Source organism: Penicillium mononematosum (genome assembly GCF_028829835.1).
Source record: "Penicillium mononematosum strain IBT 11891 chromosome Unknown utg000005l:1.0-9366267.0:1.0-9372171.0, whole genome shotgun sequence".
Classification (NCBI taxonomy): Eukaryota; Fungi; Ascomycota; class Eurotiomycetes; order Eurotiales; family Aspergillaceae; genus Penicillium; species Penicillium mononematosum.
In genome coordinates this window covers 5880690-5905678 of record NW_026643275.1, presented here as the reverse complement: position 1 = coordinate 5905678, position 24989 = coordinate 5880690, and the positions used below count along the sequence as shown (strand labels likewise).

Genomic DNA, 24989 nt, shown 5'->3' with positions numbered 1-24989 from the left:
TCCCGCCGTCTGTCGCTTCCAACTGATTCCAGGTCACTTACTAGCCGGTACTAAATGTGATACACCATATTTGCATCTTTTGCCGTTAACCCGGGGCTGAGAATTCATGCAGTCCAGATTGAACAGTCAGACCAAGAAAATGTGTCCAACCAACCGTGAATCTTCCTCTCGAATTTGCTAGCTTGGTTTGGGCCCGTGCCCGAATCCTAGCAGATAGTCGACGCCACTACGCCTGTGGCACTCTAGCTCCCTTTACTAATGCTTCTTTTATCCTGGAAGATCCGGTCGACAGTCGTTTATCGAGACAGGTCACCTTTTCAGCCGCCTTTCCACTACAGCCTACCATGGATCGAGTCCTATTTCCGGTTCTCACGGCCTGGGTATACTCGTGGGTGGTAGCTTCTTCGATGACTGAGTACACCATTCATAAAACCAATCATTCGATCAGATCCTCGTAAGCGTTTGATGTAACCTTGGCTTACCATGGTCGGATATTTCAAGTGCAGATCTCAAGGAATAGTAAGTGACCCGCCTGGAGTCAGATACAACATCTAACGACTGGTGTCGTGGTTGCAATATAATTCCATACTATGGCGCCACTGGGGTTGCATTGACCCCGAATTGCCTGCATTGACCCCGCAAAATACCTGCGCATGATGGTTCTGTGTCAATGCTTCCAGGTAAATACTATATCAGGTGCACTTTGAAGGCTTCAGTGAGCCCATATATTTACTACGAATCCTTTTCGTACATTGGCCCAAAAAAAAGTTGTTCCTAACGGACACGAGGTCAGGAGGACTGCTGCATGGTCTCTTTTCCCTCACAGGTGCGCGACGTTGAAGTCTCTAATAATAAAACCAAAACTACCCAACAAGCAGAGATGGCCATATGCAAGGAATCATCTTTGGAATGACCGGTCAGGTCGCATCCCTTGGGAACAACATCGGGAAGTCTGGCGCCTGTGGCGTTGGGGCCCAAAATGTGGGGGGCCGCATCCCGCGAATTCTCATTTCCTTCATTATTTCCCCTTTTGTTCTCTCCTCCACAAGTGTCACATAATAATAATAATGGGCGCTGCGCCCGATTTAACCGATTTACCGTCTTCTATTTCAAACACCGATCCACTCGATGCTTTACCACCACCTTACACAGAGCATGATACGCAGACTGCGGCTCAAGCCCCCCAACATGACACACCATCCTATAATGAATCTCCCAGTACATCTGCAACCACCAAATTCCCACCCGCCATGAACGGATACTTTCAATGGAAACTTACAACCACATTCCACCTTGGGCCGACCGCGGAAGAAAAGCTGTACGCGGTGTCAGCCCCCGCGAATGTTTTCAATAACAAACCCACGGTTGTGCTACACGATGGCCCAACTAATAAGCACCCAGTAATGGCAACGGCCCAAGGCGACAAGTGGGGAAGGAGCAGGCCCATCGCAATTACCCTCCCACCTCGTCCAGGAGCTCAACATGCAGATGCTATCGTGGCACAGGTCGTTCCTGTTGGATCGCTGAAGCATACTTCACCTAGCTACACGTTCGAAATAGCCGTGGGACCGAAGGGAACAACACCCGAGAGATTCGAGTGGCGTAAGAGCCATGGTAACGAAATCAAAGAACTCGCCGGCCATTCCTATGGATGGAAACTGGTGCGGTTGACAGGACCGGTGAATAGTGTAGGCGGGAGCAGGAAGGAGCGCGATCGGGGTTATACGAGCGATGGGTTGCAGATTGTGGCTCTCATCGCGCATAACGCTTCTTGGAGCATGACGAAAGGGTTTCGATTTGCCTTCATGGGCGTAGGCTTGACTGGTACTATGGGAGAAAATTGGGAGATTGTTGTGGTGACTTCTGCTCTCCAGGTGTGGTTTATAGACGTGCAAGGCACAGCTGCTACTGCCGCTACTGCAAGTGCTGGCACCAGTTAAATCAACCGCGGATCCGGCTCTATTGTACTCTGAGCTTCTAAATTACATATAATTCCAGCGGTTGTCTCGACTACATTATCTCTCCGGGTCCATTGTATTGACGCAATGGCTATATTCCATATTGGAGAGATAGACGCATGGCCGTGCTGATTTTGCTCGATGGATTTCTGATCGCCCTTATAACATCGCCGGTTGGATGTCATCTCCATCGAGTGATTCCTTTGGGGTGTAGCGCAAGCGTGGAGTACTTTTGCCGCTGAAAAGAGATTGGGGTCAACCTGCTTGTGCTGGCGCGAGTTTGACCATGGCGTGCGAGGGAGGAATATTTGCACTAGAAATCATGCATGGACTTATGGTACAGCATGCAGCTTTGGCATTGGGAGCCACGTGCCTAGGTCGGATGGGCATTGATGAACGTGGCGGCATCTGCGGGAGCGGATAATAACGTGGAAATCTCCGAAAGATGACAATCCGTCGATCAAGCTATCGAGGGACACTGGGCATTTTGGGCTAATAATGGCATGTGAACTTTGTCGCTGACATGGCCCACTTCGTGGTTTTCACGATCTGTACTCTACTCCGTACTCGTCTTGCACTTGTAGGTGTGTCCAAGTCCAATGCCCAATGTCTCAGTTGACCTCTAGCTCTCTCCACTATCACCCTCCGCGAGCCCACACTCGGTTTGATCCACCTCTGTCATCGTGGGGTTTTCCATACTTATGCTGCTCAATATACATTTCATGCCATCTTTTTTGCTGTTCTCCGATGACTTCTATCGCGTTGGAGCGATGTGGAGGGGATCGTCTATGCCCTATAACCCCGCGACTGCATGACTCGGACACCATCTTTAACACGGGGTATCGTCGCAATAACTGCACATCTATGCACCTAAGTGGTCCTTCGACTGCCAATCTCTGCCCCTCAGACCTAACCACTCCACACCCAATCGTGCGAAATTCGGGAGATACTGTAGAGGACTCGATACGATTCATTTCATTATTTTCTTCATATCTGCGATATTCGGTTGAAGAAACAGTCGGAATTATAATCCGAGAAATCGGCAAACCTCCCATACAGACGCAATCTCGGGATTAAGACGTCCAATTTTTTTTTCCCTTAAAAGTGGAAACGAACAATTTATGGCCTCTCAGAGTGTCCGGATATAGATCCACCGGGCTGGGCAATATGGCATTGGCCGGTCCGAATCAAAGTTTGATCTTCCAGACCGGTGGCCAATTTCACGATAATTGAAATTTGATCTTAAATATGGAGTACTCCTAACTCCTAACTCCTCGTTCACTGCTTTGATCCGCAATTGATTTTTGTGGTTCTTTCCTTCCGATTTTCATATGTTCCACTCATTGTCTGGCTTAATTTGAAGTTCGAATGTGCTATCATGCAGCTGGCACTGCCCAATGACGTACTTCTCTTAATTGGAGAGCAGCTGGAACAGAAAGCAGACCGCTGGAACCTTATCTTTGTCTCCCGTCACTTTCACGATCTTTTTCTCCCGCTGGTATATCGAACCGTGTCTATCAACCACTGGCAAGATGCCAATTCGTTCCTGCATGCCATACTGAAACGACCTGCGCTGGCGCGGGCCGCCCGGGAGCTAGACCTAACAGACTGGCATGCAAAAAGCGTATCGGACGACGACTGCAGCCAAATTCAGACCTCGGCAGCTTTGAGGACATGGCTAGATGCTGTATCATGCTCAACACTCGAAAGTGATCAGTGGGCCCAATGCCTTGGACAAGGCCTTTCCGACGCCTGGGTTGCGCTCATCCTCCCATTGTTAAGTCAGCTCAGGAAGACTTCGCTGTCTTATATGACAAACTCTCCTTATTTGGACCTGATCATGCAAAGGGCCGTGGACCGTGAAAAGCCGTTCTCCGTCCAACCCTTCCGGCACCTACGCGAAGTCTCATTGCATCAGCGGGAAGATCTTGATCATAACGAGCACCTGAGCGATGTGGGAGGTGACTCTCAACTATCATCAACACTGCTCCTGCCATTTTTCCAACTACCATCTGTTCGTACAATCACAGCCAACTCGGTAGTGGACCCTAGTTCCATCACTCCACGCTCCGAGGGATCGACGGATGATGAGATGCCACGTCTTGGCTTCTCCTCCATCACCGACATTGATTTGCGCGCAAGTAGTGGAAACCACGGCATGGAGGCATTGGTTAGTTCATGCGCAGACCTGAGGTCATTCAAATACCAGCACTCGGACTCGCACGTCCTTTCGCATGGCTACCAACCATCCGCCTTCCATCGCTCTCTGACCCACAGCAAAAAGAGCCTGCAAACACTGTGGCTGGACCACTATGGCAGCCACTACCCGTTCACGGCTGCTGGTTTGAATCAATCCCACGATGAGTGGTTTGGCTCTCTTGTTGATTTCACTGCCTTAAAGGAAGTGCGTGTGAGACTGCCAAATCTTCTGGACATTCGCTACCAGAATGAACCAACCACGCCTCTCATGGAATGTCTTCCATCGTCGCTTGAGACCCTTTACATTGAAGGATGTGAGGAGCGATATCTGGGCATGTTGGTTTCCCAATTACAGACGGTGATCAAAAATCGCCGGACTCGTTTCCCTCAACTCAAGCGTGTTGATATCGAGGGTGCATTCCAAAATGTCTCGTCGGATGACGATGATCAGGTGACCAACTCCGGACCGGAAGTACTTGAAGCTGTGATCAAGGACAAAATATACCAAGCTGCTGAGCCTTTGCATATAGACTGTGTCAGTGCTGGGTTGGAGTTGCACCTTCACGACCGTGCTCTGTCGCATATTTGATTCCCTGTCCCCATTCGTCAGCAACCTTTGGGCTTGCATTCCCCAGCATTTGATTTGATGATAGATACCACCTGAAGATTTGCATTACATAGACTTGCATTTGATTTTAGGTTATATTGACGCGAGACTTGAAATTTCAACTGTTTAGATGATTGACCAGACCTCCCCCTCTTCATTCTCAATCCAAGTTCTGGATTATTCTTAACGAAATGTATTGATTCAGACCGTAGATAGTAATAGAAGGTGATATATTCTGTGTTTTCCGCAGAACCCGCATTCTCACAAAGAAAGATCCATGTATGATTCCAAATAACATTTGCAATTGAACTTGCAGTGATCAAAGGGTATTCTATAATTTGCGTATTTAAAGGGAAGCAAGAATGGCGTCGGCGCCAGATTTCTGTAGACGAATTTAGCTGTTAGCCAAAAGGACCAGAAAAGAAGAATAAAATCCATACCTTGACAACACCCTTTTCGGTCTCGATTTGGGCATAGCCGACCTTGCCGTGATCGATAACGATCGCATACCGGCCTGTGCGGCCCGACGCCTCATCAGCCCAGCCAATGCTCTTGGAAAACTTGGCATCGGGATCCGAGAGGAAAAGCTATTCACCAAAATCAATACTGCCCAGAAATGTGCAAAGTGGGGTTATGCTCACGATGTCATCCCCGCGGACTGCGTTCGCCTTGCCCCAGGCACTCATCACGAACGGATCGTTAAAAGCAACGACCGCGACAATGTCAACGCCCTTCTCACGGAGCTTGGGCAGGTTCTGGATATATCCTGGCACGTGGTTGACGGAACAGGTTGGGGTGAAGGCACCTTGTTTCACACGCACGTTAGCATTATCCGACTTCAGGTAGAGGGGTACAACATCAACTTACCGGGAACTGAGAACAAGACGACCTTCTTGTTGGCCCACTCCTGCGAGGCATTGTAATTGATTGGGATGCCGCAGGAGGTAATTTCACCACTTTCCTCGCTCCATGGAATGTACCTGGAGGGATTAGCGTCATTCTTTGCGGGGTTGAGGGTTTACCCACTTAAAAACAACGTCGCTAGGGAACGAGTCGCCGGGCTTGAGTGTAGTCATACTGGGGTAAAGATGGATATTAGAGAGGAAAGATTTGAGAAGATACGAAAGAAATTGAGGTTTTGGAAATGGCGGGGTGATGTTTTGTCTCAACGTCAAGCTGATTAATCTGAGGTGATCGGGGCGGAGCTCGCCGACCTCGGCTGGTTAAGCTCTCCCTTCTCCCTCTCTGTCTTTTTCTCTTTTTCTTTTTGCTGTCTGGGTTGGTTCAACTAACAATTGGAAGTTCTAGTGATAATCATCATATTTGAAATGATATAACCGCTCATGATGTCTTTTGACTACAAGGGAAAAGGTCCCAAACTCCCCAAATCTGGAGCCCATGTGGGGACCCCGCGGACGGGAGACACCGAGCTCCAGTTCAGGAGAGAAAATTGTGACATCAAATCTTCAAGATACATGCAAGACGAGATATTCAATGGGCACGTATACTCCTGACTTCATATCTGCACTGGACCATCAAAGTCGGGAAATTCACTTTGGACATTTGAACGGTACTCGGGCGCTCCTCAAGTCGCAGAACACCCTTTTACAAAACGATACGTTAAGTTTGAACTGTGGGATGGTCTGGCTTACCTCTCGAGTACAGCTTGCAACCAGCGTACTATTTTGGGCCCATATCTTTTGCAACACCACACTCGCGTTACGGTTTACTCTATTCAAACATTAAAAACGGAAGATTGAATAGAAAAGGCGAGTGCTGCTTCACACTTGACTAGTGGATATATTAGACACTAGACTAATACCAGTGGGGAAGGGGAAAGAGGCTGTCATCCTCAGTAAATACAATTGATGACTTCAGATTTCGGACTGGTCGAGCTATATATTCTCCGTTCATAGCTTATGTTTGTGCTCATCTGGCTGTAGCCGTCGCACCACTTGTGCGACAGCATTCTTACGTTCATCATGACTTTGCCAAAACGCTGGAACGGACCATGCTGTTTCGCACAAGAGGCGAAGGCCATTTAGTCCCCTGGAAGCATGCTCTGCAGGAACATTTTGTCCTGGTTGGTTCAGTGATGTATTAAACACCTCAAGCGAAATTGGGCCTCGGTACCCGGTAGCAAGCACAGCAGCCGCGACAAGCTCAACCGGCATATATGCACCTCTGGACTGTTCAAGGGGATATAGCCGATGACTCCGCGACCATGGGAGGAGTACTGGTGTTTCCGGGTCAGTTGGAGGGAGGAAAGTTGTTGGATCCATCAGCTCTGCATCGCCGCATTGGAAGAAGAATATCCGGTCACCTGGTACCGTCGAGACCAATGATGCAAGTGATCCGGTAAGGACATCCAGAGATTCCTCCAAGGTTGGGTAGACCCGCCCGTGGCCAGCAACATTGTACGGATCAGCAAATTCGACGGCGAGGATATTGAAGGCATCCACGATCAGCCCAACGTTAGGACGATTGGCAAATCGCACAGCTTCCCATGAGGCTGACCATGTATTTCGAGTTGCCCAAGATAGGCCCTCGTATCCAATTTTTAGCATACGCCCACCATCGGCTTTTGCGTATGCTGCCGCCATGTCGCCCAGTTCCGCGAGATCTCGCGCCACCGTCTTTAGATCAGAAGTAACCCCCTTGTCCGTGCGTATACTCGCACACATGAAAACAAGATCGGTGTCAAAGGCGCGCATGAATGGGAATCGTCTGTGATACCAAGTTAGCATCGACTTTATGATCGGATTACCGAGGTAAGGTATATCTCACTTAGCGACCAACTCAAAGATAGCCTGGCGTTCAGCTGGGTCTTTGACTCCCTCTATTGACCGAAGAGGCTGGGTGCAAGCAATCCGCATTCCCAAGGACTTGACAAAACCCGCCAATTTTCGAGCAACCTGCAGATTTTCCGAAGTCGGTTCCCAAAGTTGGTCCCCCGGCAGTCCATGCTCTTCCAGGTACGCAGCCCAACACTCGTCGAACAAGTCGATCCATTGATATCCCGATTTCGCCGCAGCTTCCAGGCGTGGCTCCAAACGATGCTCTCTCCAGTTGCCGAGAGACAACGTGGCGATACCGAATGAGTTGACTTTAGATGGGGCCCAGGAGACTGTCATAACTCCAGATATGGTGGTTGATCCGTTTTGGTCATTAGTCCCGTCTATTGATATAACTGAAGGATGATCGAATACCCTGGACCCGGGTAAATGCTACCCGGGTAGCCTTTACCCATGTGGCTTGCCTCCACTAGTTGACGCCACTTCACGCCACCTCCACAAACCGGTGCGTTCTTTAATGCACCGAGTGGGGTTGATCGTCTGCATCAACCTATTATAAGAAGCTAAGTGACCGGTGTTGGTAGCTGCATGCCCAGCCACGGATATATCATCAACCAATTTCTGTCGCCCAAGATCAACAAGCGAACAGCCGAGGTATGAATATTAGATCTCTTCTTCCTCTTGCACTCAACGCTAACATTTTTTGGCCGTTGCAGTATGCAGGAAGCCTGGAAAATCGGGCACGGTTCATCTTGGAGATTGTCAATGCGATCAAGGCTAAACTTCCCTCGGACAAGTTCGTGATAGCAGCGAAGCTAAACTGCCAAGATTGTCAGTTTACCCCATCACACAGTTTAAAAAGAAGAGCTAACTGGAAGGTACATGTAGTCATCGAGGGAGGCCAAAGTTTTGCTGAGCAATGTGCTGTGATAAAATGGCTAGAGGATGCTGGCGTGGACTTCTTCGACATTTTGGGGGGAACCTATTCCTCTCCTGCATGGCGTGGCAACATCATGACTGAGCTGGCAGAGCGTCCATCCCAGAAAGAGTGTGGAAGGTAAGTTGGGTTCAATTGCTTCACTGTATCCATATGCTGACTAGGCGAAGCTACTTCATTGAGTGGGCGCAGGAGCTGAAGAAGGTCCTGGTGAGTACATCACCCCTTGTTCTTTCACTTGTAATCAAATGATCTGATTGGGAAACCGCTAGTCTCGGGCTGTGATTGGAACTACTGGTGGTTGGCGGGATAGCCATCGTATGTCGGAGACTGTGGAAACCGGAGACATCGACATGTGTGGTTTGGGTCTACCTCTCCGAGAAGATCCAGACTTTGTGAACAAGGTGCTTCGTGGGGAGATTCGCAGGAGTAACTTGTAGGTTGATACTGTAGCCCATACAGTGTATTCGCCGAGGTAATGGGAATATTGGGAAGTATTATATGTTTTCTCTTCTTAGCTTCCACCGGCTTCTATCTTCTGTCCAATTTTAACATGGCTGGGCAATATAGACTGCATGAAGGCAATAGATTCATGGTCGCTTTTAAACACTAAAACAGCGTAAACAATCGCTGTGTTTCTCGAGTTTCCTTTGACTGAATTTGTCAAAAGACACTCCCAAATCCAGGCCCGAACATTTCCCGGAAGAAGTCAGCAAATCCGTCGCCAGTTAGACCTCCCTGTGTAGACATTGAAGTTGTAGTCAAGAACGGATCGTAATCTGAAATGAGAGCCTCGTATGGTTTCGAATGGGGGAAATTCTGTGGCATAAACTGTCTCACTCTTTCATTAGAACCCGTGCTGGTGTAAAACACATCTGTTCTTGCTTGTCCAGGTTGATTTGAGTCTTTCAGCCCCGCTGCTCTGGCTCTCAGGATCATCATCAGGTGTTGCCCAAGCAACGCAGCGATCCCAAATCGATGCGATGGCGTTGTGCCTGCACGCTCTAATTGAATGGCAACTTGGCTGAGTAGAGCCAGAAGTTCCACATCATTTCCGACACGGGATCCGTACAAGGCGGGGAATAGCTTCAAAGCCAAAACGGCAGCATAGGATATCATAGCCCAAGTCGGGGCTAACATGCAATATAATGGCTCCCCGATATTATGCAGATCGCGCACGGCGAGCTCGCAAGAATTGACTGCAGCCTCGAAGCAATCGGCTCGGATTGCATCCATATTTTGGTCCCCGTTTATGGAACTATGAAGAGCGAATGACAATGTCCAAAGCCTTCCGTGGAGATAAACATAGTGGAGGAAAATATTGGACAGCGTTTCAGACGGGGATGTGACTAAATTGGGCATTGGATGTGATAGCCAAAGGTCACACCAGGGTCTCAGATTTGTATCAACCATTTCTCGTACCCAATGGGGATCCGCATGTGTCAAATGAGCTTGATGCCTGAGTTCGTTTTGTAGCGATGCTAGAATGCGTCGCAGAGTGATAAACGCACATGTGTGCTTGTCTGTTGGGTCCGCCAGGTAGTGGAGCCACCAGCTATCGACGCTTTGTGTCAAATCCGTTTCCGGGAAAGTATGTATCCTACCACAGGCTGCACTGTTCGCCCGTTCCCATAGTAGAATCCTTAGCCACGTTCTCTCGCGATTTCGCGCCATGCGTTGATTTTCGGTGGGGTCTTTTGAAGGGTACTCCAGTAATAAAGATGACGAGCCATTTCCCCGGAGTGGTGTTGGGGCTGCATCCTGTGTTCGGGTATAGGAAGCATTGCTCGAGTTCAGAGGGGCTGCGTCTTTGGCGCGGGAATCTTGGTCCAGACCTAGCTCAGCTGCTACACCGAAGGCATACATTGTGTAGAGCCAAGAGCGCTCCTGCGCTAGTGACTCTGCGGGGGTGGCTGATAGTAATGAGATATAGTAGCCTTGAACGATTTCAACCGACTTATATCCACTGGTATGAACGTGCTTCGAGAGCTTTTCGCCATGGAGACGTAATCGTTTGGCGACTGATGCCGATCCATGATCGAATTGTGCCGTTAAAGCCAGTATCCAGGTGAACAAAAGAGCCGATCGTGAACGCACAAAATCCGGAGTGTGGAGCATCGGGTCTAGAATTCCGTTGACTGGATGCAAACGTGTAAAATATCTAAAGCCAATCAGTGGATGTCGTCGACAGCGCAGCAAATATTTTGGCTTACACTGGAAACAAATAACAGGCCTCATCCATGGTCACCAAACCAAGGTCCACTGGGTCAACATCGGGGCCAACATCCCGGGGACGAACCTGTGGAGTCGATTTGAAATAGTTCGAGTAGCGGTATGGGTGTTCATAAGGGCCGACCAGGGTATCTATTCCTGCTTCGAGAGTATCTCTGCCCAGTTGTAGGCCAAGTGACACGTAACCTGGCCGATGTAGCAGTTGACGACCCAGGCTTACTCCAGTTGACTGACCGGCCGACGACTGGTTCACGGAAGATGCGTTTTTTGTTTCCGGTGAAGGGTTGGCAGATATTGAGTGCAGCTCCAAAGCCTGGGCGGCATCGGATGCGTCTGCCAGCAAGGCCAGAGGATTACTGATTGGTTCATGGGTGGACTGAGAGAGTTCGCCACTGCGGAATGCAGGACAGACAACGTTTGCTAACGGCTCATCACCTTGTACAGTTGGCAAATTTGAATCGGAACATGAACGGTAAGAGCCTTCAGTCCCTAACCCTGGTGACGTTTGGGCGGGGTTGGTTGTCTCAGCTGGGTGGTTCGGGGATAAAAGCCCTAGAAACGGTTCTTCATTTGCGACGAAGCTATGCATTTCATCGTTCTCGTTCACACGAGACGTTTTCACTTTTTTCAATTCCGACTGCATTTTCCGATAGGCCTTTTCAAATCCTTGATAGCGGCCTGTAGCACCACGCTTTCTCCCAAGTTTTCTCGGCTCTGGGATATTGCACTCGCGGTTGGTACGCTTACATCGTTGGCATGGTTCTGTCAATTTGTTGCCCTGCTGCTCCCTTTGCGGGCGGATGCATCTCATCTAGAAGTCTTTATCAGCAGGTACCGTACCTAGGTATAGCTTGGAGTTAAGGATTGGAGGTTCTACCTTCATTTTCCGACATGCCTCACACGCGGCCGAGCTGGCGGGGCGAGTTTGGCCAGAGGGATTATCATCCCCAGAATATGATGACATGGGGGCTCTAAGAATTAGTAAATAATAATATAGGTAATGAAGGGAAATATTTCTTGATTCAAGGAGCGAGAGAGTGGAGAAATCACCTCCCCGGAATTTCAAAAACTGCGGGGGCAATTTTCGGCTATGAGATTTACGACTCTACACGCCTCGACCTCCATCCACCTCCAATGTCGTTCCGGTTACAAAACTACTTTGTTCCAATCCCAAATACCATGCTGCATTGGCAATATCTACCGGCTGGCATAATCGTTTCATTGGCAAGGAGTCTTCCACTTGGCGTAGTCGCTGGCGGGAATATTCGCCATTTCCAATGCTAGCTTGAAGCCTGATTCTTTTGTTAATGATGGCCTGGAGGTGATTTTTAGACCAACATACATAGTAGTATTTCCCACAGCAGGGGAAACGCAGTTGAATCGAACAGCTGGGGCATACTCTAAAGCCATCGTCTTCGTCGCCACCCTAGAAACGCGTCACTATTTGGCACATCCAGGACCTTTTAGTCTTGCACTTACTTCTACGGCTGCTTTGGAAGCGTTGTAAATGGCAAATCCCGGCCGAGGCGTGTATATCCAGTGCTACGCTGGTCAATAACCTCATACCAGAATCTGATTGCGCGACTTATTACGGGCCTCCAAATACTACATTAATGCGAGAGGATAAACAAGGCGAATCGAAGACCCAAACTCCCTTTGTGGGCGTCACTCACACGGGATGATGGTCTATGGGATTACATTCAGCCGTTATCAGAAAATATTTGTATGGCTGCATCGCTGCGCGGGTCCACCGGTCACTTAATTTAGTCGCCGGTGCCAAGGCATCTATAGGTCCCGGAGTATCAACATTCGACAGCATAGTCATTATGTTAAATATTAATTACTTGCTCTGAGAAGTCTTTGGACAGATAATCGTCTAGCCTCTACGTCTCTGGCCTGACATCAGCCCTACCCACAATGGAGAATATTCAAGTCGATGTTCTCGTCTGCGGGGGAGGCATGTCTGGAATGGCATGCGCTGCTTTCGCAGCACAAGCAGGAGCCAAAGTACTTGTCGTCGAGAAGCAAGCGGAAGTTGGTGGCTCATCAAATTATTCTGCAGGAATGTTGTAAGTAATTGAGTCAATCTTCAGGACAGGCGAGTTTGCTAATTCCATCAACGGACAGCTGGGCCCCGCAAACCTATAACAAGCTGAGAAACTGGGTCCCGGAAGGAGACCCAACATTGCAGAAGGCCTGGTTAAACGATTATCTGCCCGCTGTTCAGTGGATGCGTGAAAATGGCGTTCCAACGGCAAACCGATTCGACGGTATCATGACAATCGGTAGGATTACAAAAGGAATCTAGTGAACCGTTACACTGACATGTCATAGGTATCGGGTTCCCAATTAAGATCCCACGCCTTCATGAGCTCCACCGAAAGCGCATTCAGTCTAGTGAGACACGTTCCGATATCTTCACCAACACGTCGGTGGTCAAGTTGATCCAGAGCGAGCCCGGGGTTTCAGGATCGAGAATAACTGGCGCTGTCATTTGCAGGAACTCCTCCAACTCTCCAGCTGCATATTACGAAGTCCGGGCCAAAATGGTGGTATTGGCTACTGGGGGCTTCCAAGGCTCTCCAGCGATGACATCCAAATACTTGGGACAAGGCGGAGACAACATCTTTGTGCGCTCCAATCGTGGATCGGTGGGTGATGGACTCAAACTGGCGATTGAGTCTGGTGCGGGAACCAGTAGAGGAATGAACACCTACTATGGTCATCTTCTGGCAGCTCCAATTCGCGCTGAAGACGTGGATCCAAAGGAGTATCTTCCACTAGCACAATACCGTAAGAGCAAGTCCTTGTCGAGACAGCGTTTCTGGCTAATCTGGCAACAGAAAGCAAGTACTGCCTACTACTGAACGAAGCAGGTCGGCGATTTGCCGATGAGACCACAGGTGACGAGATCATCAATCAATATCTCGCCAAACAGGAAAAGCGCCGCGGGTTTATATTGTTCAAGTATGTTAGTCCCCAGAGATAGGGGATTGAGGCAATATTCTGACCTGTGTCCCCTTATTAGCGAGGAAACACGTCTCCAACATTGCGTCACTGCCTTGTTCCCTAATGCAGGGGACATCGATCGTCTGCAGAAAGCCCGCGAACATGGCTGTAATGTTGGAAGTGCTTCAACTTTGAGCGGTCTGGTAGATATCCTTCAAGGATGGGGTGTGAACGATGTACAGGCAAGACGGACTATCGAGAAGTATGATCGAGTGGTGCGTTTAGGGGATAAGAGCATTTCCCTTGACGCACCTATCGGTCGTGCTGGTTCACCCCCTACACCCTTGGTCGATGGGGAAGGTCCCTTCTATGCCATGGAGGTCCAGCCGTCGTAGGTTATCTCTTGCGCATTCCAATTCCCCATACCTAACGTTCGATAGAATCACATTCACCTACGGCGGTATCGCGATTGATGCGAAAGGACACGCTTTGACACCTGATAAATCCAAAGTTCCAGGTTTGCTGGTCGCGGGCGTTGACGCTGGCGGTTTCAGTAATCTCGGATACGCCGGTGGTCTTGCTCTTGCGTTCGTGACAGGTCTTTGGGCGGCCCGGGAGGTTGCACGCGACTTGGGGTTGCCTGAGCCTCGCCTACCCCTTCCGGATGTTCGGGATGGGGAGGATAGACCAATTCGAGGGCGCCTTTGAGTTGGTTCTGCTGCAACTTGCGTGTAGAAACTGGCCTCGGCCGGATGGGTTTTGCCTAAGATAGTATTTTTGTGAAATTTTGCACTAAAAGTTGTGACGTCGTGTTCGTCTCCAAGTGGTTGACTTGGATGGCTCAATCCACCCTCTATCAAGGTCCTCGCCTTTCAGTTGATGAATATAAACCGCCTCTCTCCCATTCTCAGTTTCCGTCTCCATTTCCCTCAAGGTAAACCATCAGCCCACCATTGGTGTCTGAGGCATCAATAAGTCACAGAATTCTCTCAGTAGATACCTACAGATCTCTGTGTTATCTCCCTTACTCCCTCTCCCCTTTTTCTTTCCTCCCAGCAGTCCTACTTCTCTCGGTAATCTCTACGCTGTTTCCAAACGCCTTGCTCTTTCGCCGCCTTTCTACCTTTCCCCACACATATGGTAAGTAAGTACGAACAAGAACGAACGACTTCACATGTGCAGATTTGCATCCAGTCTGACTTGTGTTTTTATATACAGCCTTGGCCTCCCAAATTTCTCGCTTGGATCAGTAACACCCAATGCGCCTCTTTTGTCCACATATAGATGCTCTAGGATGCCACCAAAACGCCACGGTAACGCATTTTTCCTTCTTCCAGGGTCGTCAAGCTTTGTTTGATGCCATCCAACGTCAACGGGAAAGTCATCTTGACAGGCTTGATGCTGTGGTATGAGGCAAATTCAAGCATATCCTTGTGGACCTGTCTCGAACCCACGATTCCTCCTTGAATGCGAAGACCATTCGCGAGCAGCGGCATATATGGGATCTTGAGATCGTTCGAATCGACAGACAGAGGCGAAATGACGCCACTGGGAGCCATGATACTCAGGTAGATTGACCAGTCTGGCTGACTGCTGGTCGTCACAATGAGATTGTCGATGGGAGCTTTGATCTTCAACTCCTTCGCACCCTTGGTCGCATAGAACTCGCCGGCTCCGAGCTTCATCGCCTCCTCCTTCTTGCTGTCTGTGCCGGAGAAGACCACGACCTGACATCCCATCTTTGCGGCGAACTGAATAGCCAGATGTCCCAGACCTCCTACTCCGACGATACCAACACGAGAGGTCGGACGGACCTCCGCAACATGGAGGGCGTTGAAAACAGTCGATCCGCCACACATCAATGGTCCCGCATCCTCGTTGGTCATGTTGTCCGGGATTTTGAACAAAAAGGCTTCGCGCCACACGGCATGGGTGCCGAAAGATCCCTGATCGAGATTGTTCAAGCCGTACATTTTTCGCTCACTGCACAATGTCTCCCAGCCCGTGAGGCATTGCTTGCAAAAGCCACAGCAGTCATGCTCATAGCCCCAACCCACACGATCGCCTTTCTTCATAATCTTCACGTCTGGACCAGTTGCTTCTACCACGCCCGTTCCCTCATGACCAAGGGCCATCTCAGCTGACTTGTAGTGGATGTCCGTGCCGCACACTCCCGAATGCGTGATTCGTACTAGGACGTCGTCCCGTTTGAGGTCCTCCCTCTCAGTCTCCGCCTGTTTGATTCCATCCTTGGAGCCTTTGTATACGGTGAATTTGATAGTCATTGTGGGAAATATTGATGCACAATACGGTTTGGGCTTGTGAAATTTGGAATGTATTGAGAAGGATTCAGATGCTAACACGGTCAGATTTATAGGCTACTCCCCTCTAGTACGTCACTACCCATGTTTTCCCACTGGGCAGCTACAACCGTGGGAGATCCACATGTCCACAATCCATCCTGTTTGATGAGATAGGCAGGCCAAACCTCGGCCTTTTCCTAGAATTCCAAAAATTGAGCTAAACGCTCGATGCGAAGAGTTGTTGAAGCAAAGATCTTATATTTTCGGAACTGATTGCCACATGGCCTTGCCAGGAGCTTATCAACAGAAGATTTCGAACCTTTTGGCAGAGCCCTGGAGCCGAGAGTTGATGACATCATACGCTCAAGTGCCGGTCTATCGTCACGTGGCAGCGCAGCTCATGGATGGTCCACGGCATATTCCTTCTTCTACTAGCTTCCGGAGTAGCAACTACTGTCTGCTTGGTGATAATTACTTCGCGTAGTGTGCATGAGGTGCGGCTTATTTATGCAACCTATCTATGCTATACCCATTTTGGCTAGATCTGGGCGATCATTCATCTCACGTTGTATGTAAGCTGATCTCCGGATGCGGGAGATCTTTTTAAGTCTTTCTAACTCTCTCTTCAACAAAGATCGGTGATTCCGATATCAATACTCGCCTCGGCGGAAAGTATGTCTCCGGTCGGATTTAAGGGAGGGTACGCGCTCTTCGAATAAAGCTTAATCCTTGTATCTTCTGCGGCAAATGTGCGATGTGATGACATGCAAGTCCTTGCAAAACCACATAGTAGCAACCTACGAAATGAAGTATTTATCTCTTATGTCGCTTGCTTTTGATCATTGTAGTGTTCCCTATTGTACTATGCATGACAGGGACCTTAGAATCTCTCAATGCAGGTTCAGTTGCACACTTGCATTTCCGGCGTATTGAATTCGGCTCACATCGTTCCACTAGCCCCTTTGCAGGTGACACTATGTACGTGGTGAGACCGAATTTCCGGAGGTTAAAATTGCAGGTCGGAGATAGACTACATCCCGTTATGGAAGGAGATAGGGAATGAAGGAGAAGAGAGACAAGAGAGACAAACAAAACACAAGTACTCCATACCCTTGAAACATTTAAGACTTGCAGTGAAGAAAGTACAATTAGAGGACCGCCTAGTCTACATATGTATGTACCCATCCACCTGCATAGTATGTGTATATGGCAGCCTATCGCATCACTTGCATGACCACCTGGCTGCCAAGGCCTCCTATTAATTCGCTATAGACCTACTCCGGAGTTTCCTTCTTCCCGGGTAGTCAACATCCATGGTTGTTTCTCCCTTTTGCTTCACCCTCAGTAAATCCTCCTTGCATACTTACTTCAATCGGTTCCGAATTCCCGCCCCTTGATGCGAGACTTGACAAATTTGCTACAGCAAGTCAATGGAAATTTGCATCCGCTCAGTTGAAACTAAATTTTGTGTAACGATGTTCATGGATTAAAATGTATTCAAATCACACTATCTCGCAACCTGTTGAGCTGGAAACAGGTTCGGGTATTAGAGTGCCGAATTACGCATTTATTGGATGAAACAGGATGTAGCCCTCCGTGATGGATCTTAGATTCATAATAAAACAAAAAAGAACAAAGCCGAGCCGACAGTGGGTATAAAAATATGTACAAGAGAAATAAATTAAAATGATAAGACATGCCAGCGCTCAAATAGGGTCAACAAAAATGAGGGAAGTGAAAAGTGTATGCGAGTTTTTTCATATTGAAAATCTTCGTACTACAGGTGAGACTTCTCGGTGCTCTGAATAATCGTTTCATGAACAACCTTTATTCCCCCTTGGCTACCCTGGCTGCGGGAGTCCCAGTCGCCGTCGCCAGCGGTGCACGTGGGCGGTTGCTGTCGTGAGGTAGGTAAGATCATTTGCTCGTCGCTGATTGTATTCCATTGAGTGTCTGGAATCGATAGCGGGTGGCGGAACTTCTTGCGTTTGGCATACCCGCCGCCGCCCCCGGTGTCGGCATCTGCATCTGATAGAGGGTAGGCAGGGTAGCCAGGATAGCTCTGTGAGCCACCTCTTGATGAAATGTATAGACCAGCACGCCTTGTGAAGCGTCTTACCAACGGGTATATCATGGGAACATTACCGATGATGACGGCGACGAAGGTCTCGCGGCAGGCCCAGCTGCCAGCTTGTTGAGCCCCATTTGCGCCAGCCTAATGAACTATTAGTTTTTGTTATCCAGGCAATATCTCTCAATACAACTTACTGTTAAGATGAGCACACAGCGTAAAATACCGGCCATCATAACAAACAGGCCACCACTGAACAGAATCAGGAGCTCGAGCTTTTCCCGCCATTTTAGTCGGGCTTTGACAAGCATCTTGACAGGTAGGTGTACGGTTAGCGAAATTACACACAAATGTTTGGAGAGAGGCTTACCGGTGCTGGAATACTAATGAGATAGAGGTCGGTCGCGACGTTAAGTACCACGGTCACGTAGATATCAATCTTGGACACAGCGGGCTGACAGTAATCTTGTAAATAGTCAGATGCACGGTCTCAAGGTGACAAGCTGTTGATAGGATATGACATACTCCCGGGGTTTGGATGTATTTGCCAATTTTTCTCCATTGGATGACATCCAAAGAGGATCGAACAGATCGTAGCGATATAAGTTATGGCAATCAGAACGTAGGCGACATGGATTCGGACTCGCATATTCACCAAGCCTGCACTAGATAGTAGGATATACGTTAGTAACAATGGACCCAATAGTAGGTACGATATGAGATCTCACGTCAATCGAGAGTAGAAAATGGCCATGCATGTTTTCAGCAACCATAATAACAGTGTGTATAATGACCAGCCGGCCACCTGGACCTTGGAGCCACCCACACGCAGACGATATTCTTCCGAATCAGGCGACAGGTTCTTTCGCTGTTCATCCGTCATCGCGTTATTGGCAAGGCCCATGAACCATGCACCGACCATGTACGCAGCACCGGTTTCTAGTCCATACACCACCTACACACCATATCGATTAGCACGAAAGCAAAGAGACCACAGGCTCCAGTCCTACTCACACACGCCACCAGCATTAGATAATCATCAGCTTGGAACCCTTTTGGGCCAACCATAATCCATCTTGCGGTCGTTCGTAGGCCAATGACGGCAATGGCTACTCCCAGAAGAGTGAACGCTTCTGTATTAAACCCATCCATAGTTGCCGAGTTGTGGTGATATCTTTGTACGATAAGCCATCAAAATGAAAGGGAAATACCATTCAACCCAGGGTGTACATTCAGATAAAGGAAGAGGAAGTCAATTGCGCTGAGGGGGAGACGAGTGGCAGAAGACAGTATCTCAATGATTACCCTCTTGCTCGTTGCTATTGGAATCAGCCCGGATAAAGAACCAAGCCCGCACCTCAGTCGACTTATCAATACCAACAGAGAAAAGGAAAAAGCAAGGACAAGATCGATCTGAAATGTCCGATGGCGGGCCTCCATACTTATGGTGGCGGCCATTAAACTAAACTGCAAGCGATGGCTATTATGGAGATGCTCGCACGATAGAGAATTTCTGACAGGTCCGGATTCTTCATGCTAGAGTGGCAGCATCCACATCTCTCATTGGATAGCGACGGGCTATCTTTGGGTGCTGGAAAGCGGGTTATGGGTCCTTCAACTTGCCGGGGAGGAGTTTTAAGGTCGAGAGCGCCGTTTGTTCCACTCCCAGCTTACTGGTTCCCGGAAGTGTAAACGGGCAGTCAAAAGGTCCACACCTCCCCTGAGTTGACATGACATTTCCCATTGTGGGAACGATCGGAGTAAAAGGCGACTTTTCGATCAAAGTACAAAGTACCTTGATAGAACTCACATTGTTTAACCTGAGAAGTCTTTTCTTTCCCCGGTTACACAAAGGTACAACATACAACACTCAGGCACAATATCAATTGGGCCAATCTTGAGAAGCAGCAATGAACCGCAATGTCGGGGATATCTCTTTAGGGTTCCCTGTGATATGGGGTGCAAACGGACTCACAGACCAACATACGGAGTAGCGGAGTAGCGCAGTTGCATGAAGCTTGCGTACTTTGGCCAATTATACGTCATTCGGGACAGGTCATACAATGTTGTCGCAGAGGCAGGTATGGAGTATGTATGTATCGATTTCTCTGATCCACATTCTCTTTTTGGTTTGATTGTTGATCAAACCGGAAATTACTCCGATATGTATGTAGGTAACAGAAAATTCGCGGCCAGGGGCTCTCCTACTAGTATTATTATTAATTGATCAAGGCCGTCTTTCCTAGGGGATATCATAAGTACTGAATTCGACTATGGTGTCTGGTCTGGTTGACAGCTCCTACTTCTTTAACTTTAACCTCGTGCATACAACATCCCCTCAAAAGGGCTGTTTCACGTCAACGACAGCGGGAAATTCCCGTTGCCAACGACTTTGGTGGATCCAAAAGCGGGTCATTTTATACGACTAACGGTTCATTTTTTCCCATAGGATTCATGCCGCGGCAAATGTGAGTTTTGTACTCCGTACAATGTTGGATTCCCACAATAATTTTGCATGAGATCAATCTATTTAATTGGACGACAATAGTCGGATTGAGATACCAACCGAGGAATGGCAACCTGCATATTGTTAGTCCCGACTTTTGTTTTTTCTCTTTTTTCTTTTTTTAAAAAAAAATTGACAAATCCAAATGACACGCTGTTCCCACAGTAAAATCTGTCTAAAATAACAGTGGGGTATTTCTGGCTTTTCTGTCATCTCGGAACCCTTATACAACATAGACGCTAAGATGACCTGACTTATGTTGTACCTAAAGAATTATGGAGTACTCCATAGAAGAACTGTCGATCCCCACGGTCTGGCCACGCTTTGATAACAAGGCTAAAATGGTCAAACAACGGGACAAAGCTAAAATATTCAGTGCTGATTCGAATTCTCCAGAAGAGCCCCTGGTAACACCGAAAGAGTCTATGTTGTAGGTACTCCGTACGGAGTACAAAATAAGTGCCAAGTAGTAGTCTGTTACCAAGATGGGTCAAGGGGTCTAGGATCAAGGTCGGGTAGTTGGTGAGCCATAATACCATTATAGAATCACCACCTTACTGTCTCTGGTCTATTTAAATGTCTCGGGTTCTTTTCTATAAAAATACAGATGCTAAAGTTTACTAGTACGGGAAGAACTGTCAAAGTACAAGGTTTTCCCTAGGTGTGCTAATTTAATAGTCCCACCATTCCATCCTCCCGGCTTGCGACAGCAAGGGCTGAAATTAAAAGCCCAAAAAGAAACAAGTGCTTTGCGCTAAGACTTTTAGTTATCATTCCTTCGGTTCCAGTAATCTGGTGTCGCTTGTGTTTGTTTGCTTGTACATAAATTCGTGCATTAGTCCCTAGTCGCGCAATCGGTTATTTTCTACCCCTCCCAAGGAAAAGAAGAAGACGAAAGCAAGGGACTCTTTGAAAATGGAATCCGTGGATCTTGTGGTGGTAGGCGCAGGTAAGTTGAGATTTCACCGTCGCAAGCTATTTCGCTAACAAGCATTACCTACCAATAGGTTGGAGCGGGCTCTCCGCCGTCAAGACATACCGCGAGGTTAATCCCGGCCATAATGTGCTCTTGCTGGAAGCTGCTAGCTCTATTGGCGGAGTATGGGCTAAACACCGTTTGTACAAAGGCCTCAAGTCGAACAATATGCTGGGCACCTATGAGTATAGCGACTTCCCAATGGACGAGGCGACTTTTGGAATCAAGCCTGGACAACACATTCCAGGTCATGTAATTCAAAAATACATGGAAGCATATGTACAACACTTCAACTTTGCCGATTGCATTCGACTGGAACACCATGTGGAAAGCGCGCGACACAATTCGGACGGAACATGGCAGTTGAGCGTGTTGCACGGAGCGGATACGACAACAATCAATACCAAGAAGATGATCGTGGCCACCGGCATCACATCACAGGCATACTTGCCTACATTCCAAGGCCAGGAGTCTTTCAGTGCGCCGCTTTTCCACTGCCGCGATCTGCTGCAGTATCAAGATGCAGTACTGCAACCCGGAGAGCGCGCAACCGTTTTTGGCGGGACCAAGTCGGCCTGGGATGCGGCTTATGCCTGCGCAACGGCAGGTATGAAAGTAGACTGGATCATTCGCGAGTCCGGTCATGGACCTATTTGGATGGCGCCTCCTTACGTCACGCCCTTGAAAAAATGGCTGGAAAAGCTGGTCACTACGCGCCTGCTGACCTGGTTCAGTCCATGTATCTGGGGAGAAGCCGACGGGTATACTGGTGTTCGCAGTTTCCTGCATGGTACTTGGCTGGGTCGTAAGATCGTGGACGCGTTCTGGGCTATTCTGGCCGATGATGTCGTGCAGTTGAACGGCTACGACAAGCACCCGGAGATGAAGAAGCTGAAGCCTTGGGTGGGCCCATTCTGGATCGCTTCCTCTCTCAGCATTCTGAACTATCCGACCAATTTCTTTGATCTGATCAAGGATGGCACCATCAAGGTACACGTCGCTGATCTTGACCGTCTCTCGACCACACTGTTCATCTGTCATCGGGTGATGCGCTGCGATCTTCGGCGCTAATTTGCTCGACAGGCTGGCGCTGCACTCCAAACCTCAAGTTCCTGCCGGAAGGAATTGACCGCGACTTGGGATTCCCTTGGAGTGCGGATCCACTGAACGACAACCTGGTGAAAGCGGCGGATGAAGAGATTTTGCGTCGGTTCCCCCGTCTGCGTGATCAACCAAAACCGAACCCCAACTACACCCCGTTAAACGCGCAGTCCGAAGCGGCTGTGCCACACCCCTTCCGGATGGCGAAGTTTATGGTCCCACTTTCGCTGGTGAAGGAACGCTCGCTGGCATTCATGGGTATCACCATGACCATCAACACAACCCTAATTGCTCAGACCCAGGCACTGTGGATCTCAGCTTATTTCAAAGGCGATTTGACCCCAGCTACACGCGAAAGATGCCCACTCGCTGTACGTGGTGCGTGTGACTTCAAGACAGAAGACGTTTCAGAAATCGACCTTGCCTGGGAGACAGCTCTGTTTACTGAATTTGGCAAATATCGCTACCCTGGAGGATTCGGGCGGCGAAACCCCGACTTCGTGTTTGACGCGATCCCATATGTTGATTTGATGCTGGGAGAACTAGGTCTGTCACCACAGCGTAAGAACGGCTTGCTGGCCCGATGCTTCCAGCCATATGGTGTTGAGGATTACCGGGGTCTGGTCGAAGAGTGGAAATCTAAGCAAACTACCCAGTAATGTTTTGAGTACTGTCATTCGTTTTCTTTTATCTCATCCTGTTTGGTGTGTATTGTGTTGTCTTCCCGTTTCCCTTTTCGCGTCGCTCGAGTATCTTCGTGATACTCCCATTTCTTTCTTTCATGAGCTGGCAATTATTCAAGCCACTAGAATGGTGTTTTCCTATATACTATAAGTGAGTATATTATATGAACATATTATGACTTTCTTTGATAATGCTCGCCTTCGACATCATCTATTCCACCATAACGAATTGCTCCAAAACCGCAACACCAACAAGAGGTGAATTTTCTCTTCCTGGGCCACCACCACCGGCCTCTTCTGTTCGCTGGCTCTCAGACTCGATTACCTCCCCAACTATGTCTCCTGTCCATCGCATATAATCGTTTCCATTCCCAGCGACCAAAGTTCTCACGGAGACATTCACTTTCAACTGACCACTAGCTTCTCCCAAATCATATTCCAATCGGAATCCATCCGGTATATCACCCATGCGTGGCGGATATCGCCCACCAGTAGTCCCCGGACTACCGACCGGCCTCACGGTGAGAATAGAGGGGTCACAGGCCGATATGAGCAGCTCGCCATCTTTGGCAACGTAGCTGCTCACATATGTGGCGTTGGTTGGGTCATCAATGGCGAGGTAACTGAACCAGACAATCGAGTATGGACCTAGACGGCCGTGGCCCCAGTACCAGCTTTGGACAGAGTCCGTAAAAGGCTGATCAGACCAATTCTATGACTTGGTCAGCTGATGTTTCTCAAGGTTCATGCCCAGCAGGCGGTCAAGTCGCTTACTTTGTCATGGTAACCAGGCCCTCGGAACTTCAGCGTCGACCCATGGATCTTCATGTCGACCTCACCCACGGCATCGGGTATGAGATTAACCCATCCGATATGAGGCGCAATCTCAAGTGTCGTCCGTTCCGCTTGAACTCCACAGGGCAGATGATGCGGTACTCGCTGTTGGGCGATGTTAGCAATCTGTCTGTTCTTGGGATTTGAATCACTGCTTACCGAAGTCAAGGTGAGTCGCCCTTCGACCTGAAGCTTCTCGGACGAGATGATAATCTCATACTGCGATAGATTCTCTGTGAGAGCAGCCCAGCTAAAGCCTGTGGAGGACCACTCGCCAGAGCTATTAGTGCCAGCGGCATCTGCGCCAGTCACGGTCGCCTCAGTCGCCGGGACAGAATCGGCAAAGACAGTTCCATTGGCGAACGAAGCCCATAACCAAACGTTGAGCACGGAGGTCTCATTCGCGTCGAGGAATGGAAATGCTTCCGCGGATGAGGAGAAGAATGTGACGACTAGGGAATCATCGGGGTTGGTCTCCGAGACGGCATCGAAATACCACCAGTCGTACACGGAGTCATTGATAGAATCTATCTGAGGTGCATCCAACCTGAAGAGGGTTTCTATGTCAAGAGTGGTTTCTGGTGTTGGGATGTCAAACCGAGCCTTGCTAGTTCCATTTTGGACAGCGCTAGGGATCTGGTAGCTCCCACTGCGATAGTCTCTGCCAGCACGGAGGAGATATGGCAAGGCTTTCTCGCTGGCCTTATGTTGGCTAGGTAATGCTCGGGTCTGTTGTGCTAATGGAGCACATAGCAAGAGTAGTGGAAGCACGGTCGAATACATATAGAGAATGCTACTCAATGATAGATCTCGACGAAGAAAGAATGTGGTCTATCCA

General features: G+C 48.8%; 11 protein-coding genes across 11 annotated transcripts; 5 read left to right on the top strand and 6 right to left on the bottom strand.

The window, feature by feature from the left end:
- Positions 1–1067: 1067 nt before the first annotated feature.
- On the top strand, positions 1068–1940 carry N7519_010413 (uncharacterized protein; the record flags this gene model as incomplete). Its single annotated transcript, XM_057297186.1, has 1 exon — positions 1068–1940. The coding sequence occupies one exon, from the start codon at positions 1068–1070 to the stop codon at positions 1938–1940; it is 873 nt and encodes a 290-aa protein (XP_057145068.1).
- A 1396-nt stretch (positions 1941–3336) lies between these two features.
- N7519_010412 (uncharacterized protein) lies at positions 3337–4746 on the top strand (the record flags this gene model as incomplete). Its single annotated transcript, XM_057297185.1, has 1 exon — positions 3337–4746. The coding sequence occupies one exon, from the start codon at positions 3337–3339 to the stop codon at positions 4744–4746; it is 1410 nt and encodes a 469-aa protein (XP_057145067.1).
- Positions 4747–5110: 364 nt separating this feature from the next.
- Positions 5111–5840, bottom strand: N7519_010411 (peroxiredoxin family protein; the record flags this gene model as incomplete). Its single annotated transcript, XM_057297184.1, has 5 exons — positions 5111–5146; positions 5205–5351; positions 5406–5569; positions 5632–5744; positions 5791–5840. 5 exons carry the CDS (start codon positions 5838–5840, stop codon positions 5111–5113), a joined length of 510 nt encoding a protein of 169 aa, XP_057145066.1.
- Positions 5841–6674: 834 nt separating this feature from the next.
- On the bottom strand, positions 6675–7898 carry N7519_010410 (sugar phosphate isomerase/epimerase family protein; the record flags this gene model as incomplete). The annotated part of the gene is made up of 2 exons (XM_057297183.1): positions 6675–7491; positions 7552–7898. 2 exons carry the CDS (start codon positions 7896–7898, stop codon positions 6675–6677), a joined length of 1164 nt encoding a protein of 387 aa, XP_057145065.1.
- Positions 7899–8147: 249 nt separating this feature from the next.
- N7519_010409 (Aldolase-type TIM barrel) lies at positions 8148–8936 on the top strand (the record flags this gene model as incomplete). The annotated part of the gene is made up of 5 exons (XM_057297182.1): positions 8148–8213; positions 8276–8390; positions 8448–8616; positions 8661–8706; positions 8769–8936. 5 exons carry the CDS (start codon positions 8148–8150, stop codon positions 8934–8936), a joined length of 564 nt encoding a protein of 187 aa, XP_057145064.1.
- A 223-nt stretch (positions 8937–9159) lies between these two features.
- N7519_010408 (Zn(II)2Cys6 transcription factor) lies at positions 9160–11692 on the bottom strand (the record flags this gene model as incomplete). Its single annotated transcript, XM_057297181.1, has 3 exons — positions 9160–10657; positions 10710–11539; positions 11606–11692. 3 exons carry the CDS (start codon positions 11690–11692, stop codon positions 9160–9162), a joined length of 2415 nt encoding a protein of 804 aa, XP_057145063.1.
- Positions 11693–12645: 953 nt separating this feature from the next.
- Positions 12646–14385, top strand: N7519_010407 (uncharacterized protein; the record flags this gene model as incomplete). The annotated part of the gene is made up of 6 exons (XM_057297180.1): positions 12646–12797; positions 12856–13013; positions 13063–13521; positions 13572–13695; positions 13757–14068; positions 14118–14385. The coding sequence occupies 6 exons, from the start codon at positions 12646–12648 to the stop codon at positions 14383–14385; spliced, it is 1473 nt and encodes a 490-aa protein (XP_057145062.1).
- Positions 14386–14966: 581 nt separating this feature from the next.
- N7519_010406 (NAD(P)-dependent alcohol dehydrogenase) lies at positions 14967–15962 on the bottom strand (the record flags this gene model as incomplete). Its single annotated transcript, XM_057297179.1, has 1 exon — positions 14967–15962. One exon carries the CDS (start codon positions 15960–15962, stop codon positions 14967–14969), a length of 996 nt encoding a protein of 331 aa, XP_057145061.1.
- A 1795-nt stretch (positions 15963–17757) lies between these two features.
- N7519_010405 (uncharacterized protein) lies at positions 17758–19203 on the bottom strand (the record flags this gene model as incomplete). The annotated part of the gene is made up of 6 exons (XM_057297178.1): positions 17758–18195; positions 18249–18362; positions 18422–18516; positions 18577–18716; positions 18780–19006; positions 19066–19203. The coding sequence occupies 6 exons, from the start codon at positions 19201–19203 to the stop codon at positions 17758–17760; spliced, it is 1152 nt and encodes a 383-aa protein (XP_057145060.1).
- A 2269-nt stretch (positions 19204–21472) lies between these two features.
- N7519_010404 (uncharacterized protein) lies at positions 21473–23293 on the top strand (the record flags this gene model as incomplete). Its single annotated transcript, XM_057297177.1, has 3 exons — positions 21473–21506; positions 21565–22569; positions 22617–23293. 3 exons carry the CDS (start codon positions 21473–21475, stop codon positions 23291–23293), a joined length of 1716 nt encoding a protein of 571 aa, XP_057145059.1.
- Positions 23294–23528: 235 nt separating this feature from the next.
- Positions 23529–24934, bottom strand: N7519_010403 (uncharacterized protein; the record flags this gene model as incomplete). Its single annotated transcript, XM_057297176.1, has 3 exons — positions 23529–24029; positions 24092–24256; positions 24311–24934. 3 exons carry the CDS (start codon positions 24932–24934, stop codon positions 23529–23531), a joined length of 1290 nt encoding a protein of 429 aa, XP_057145058.1.
- Between the last annotated feature and the right edge of the window lie 55 nt (positions 24935–24989).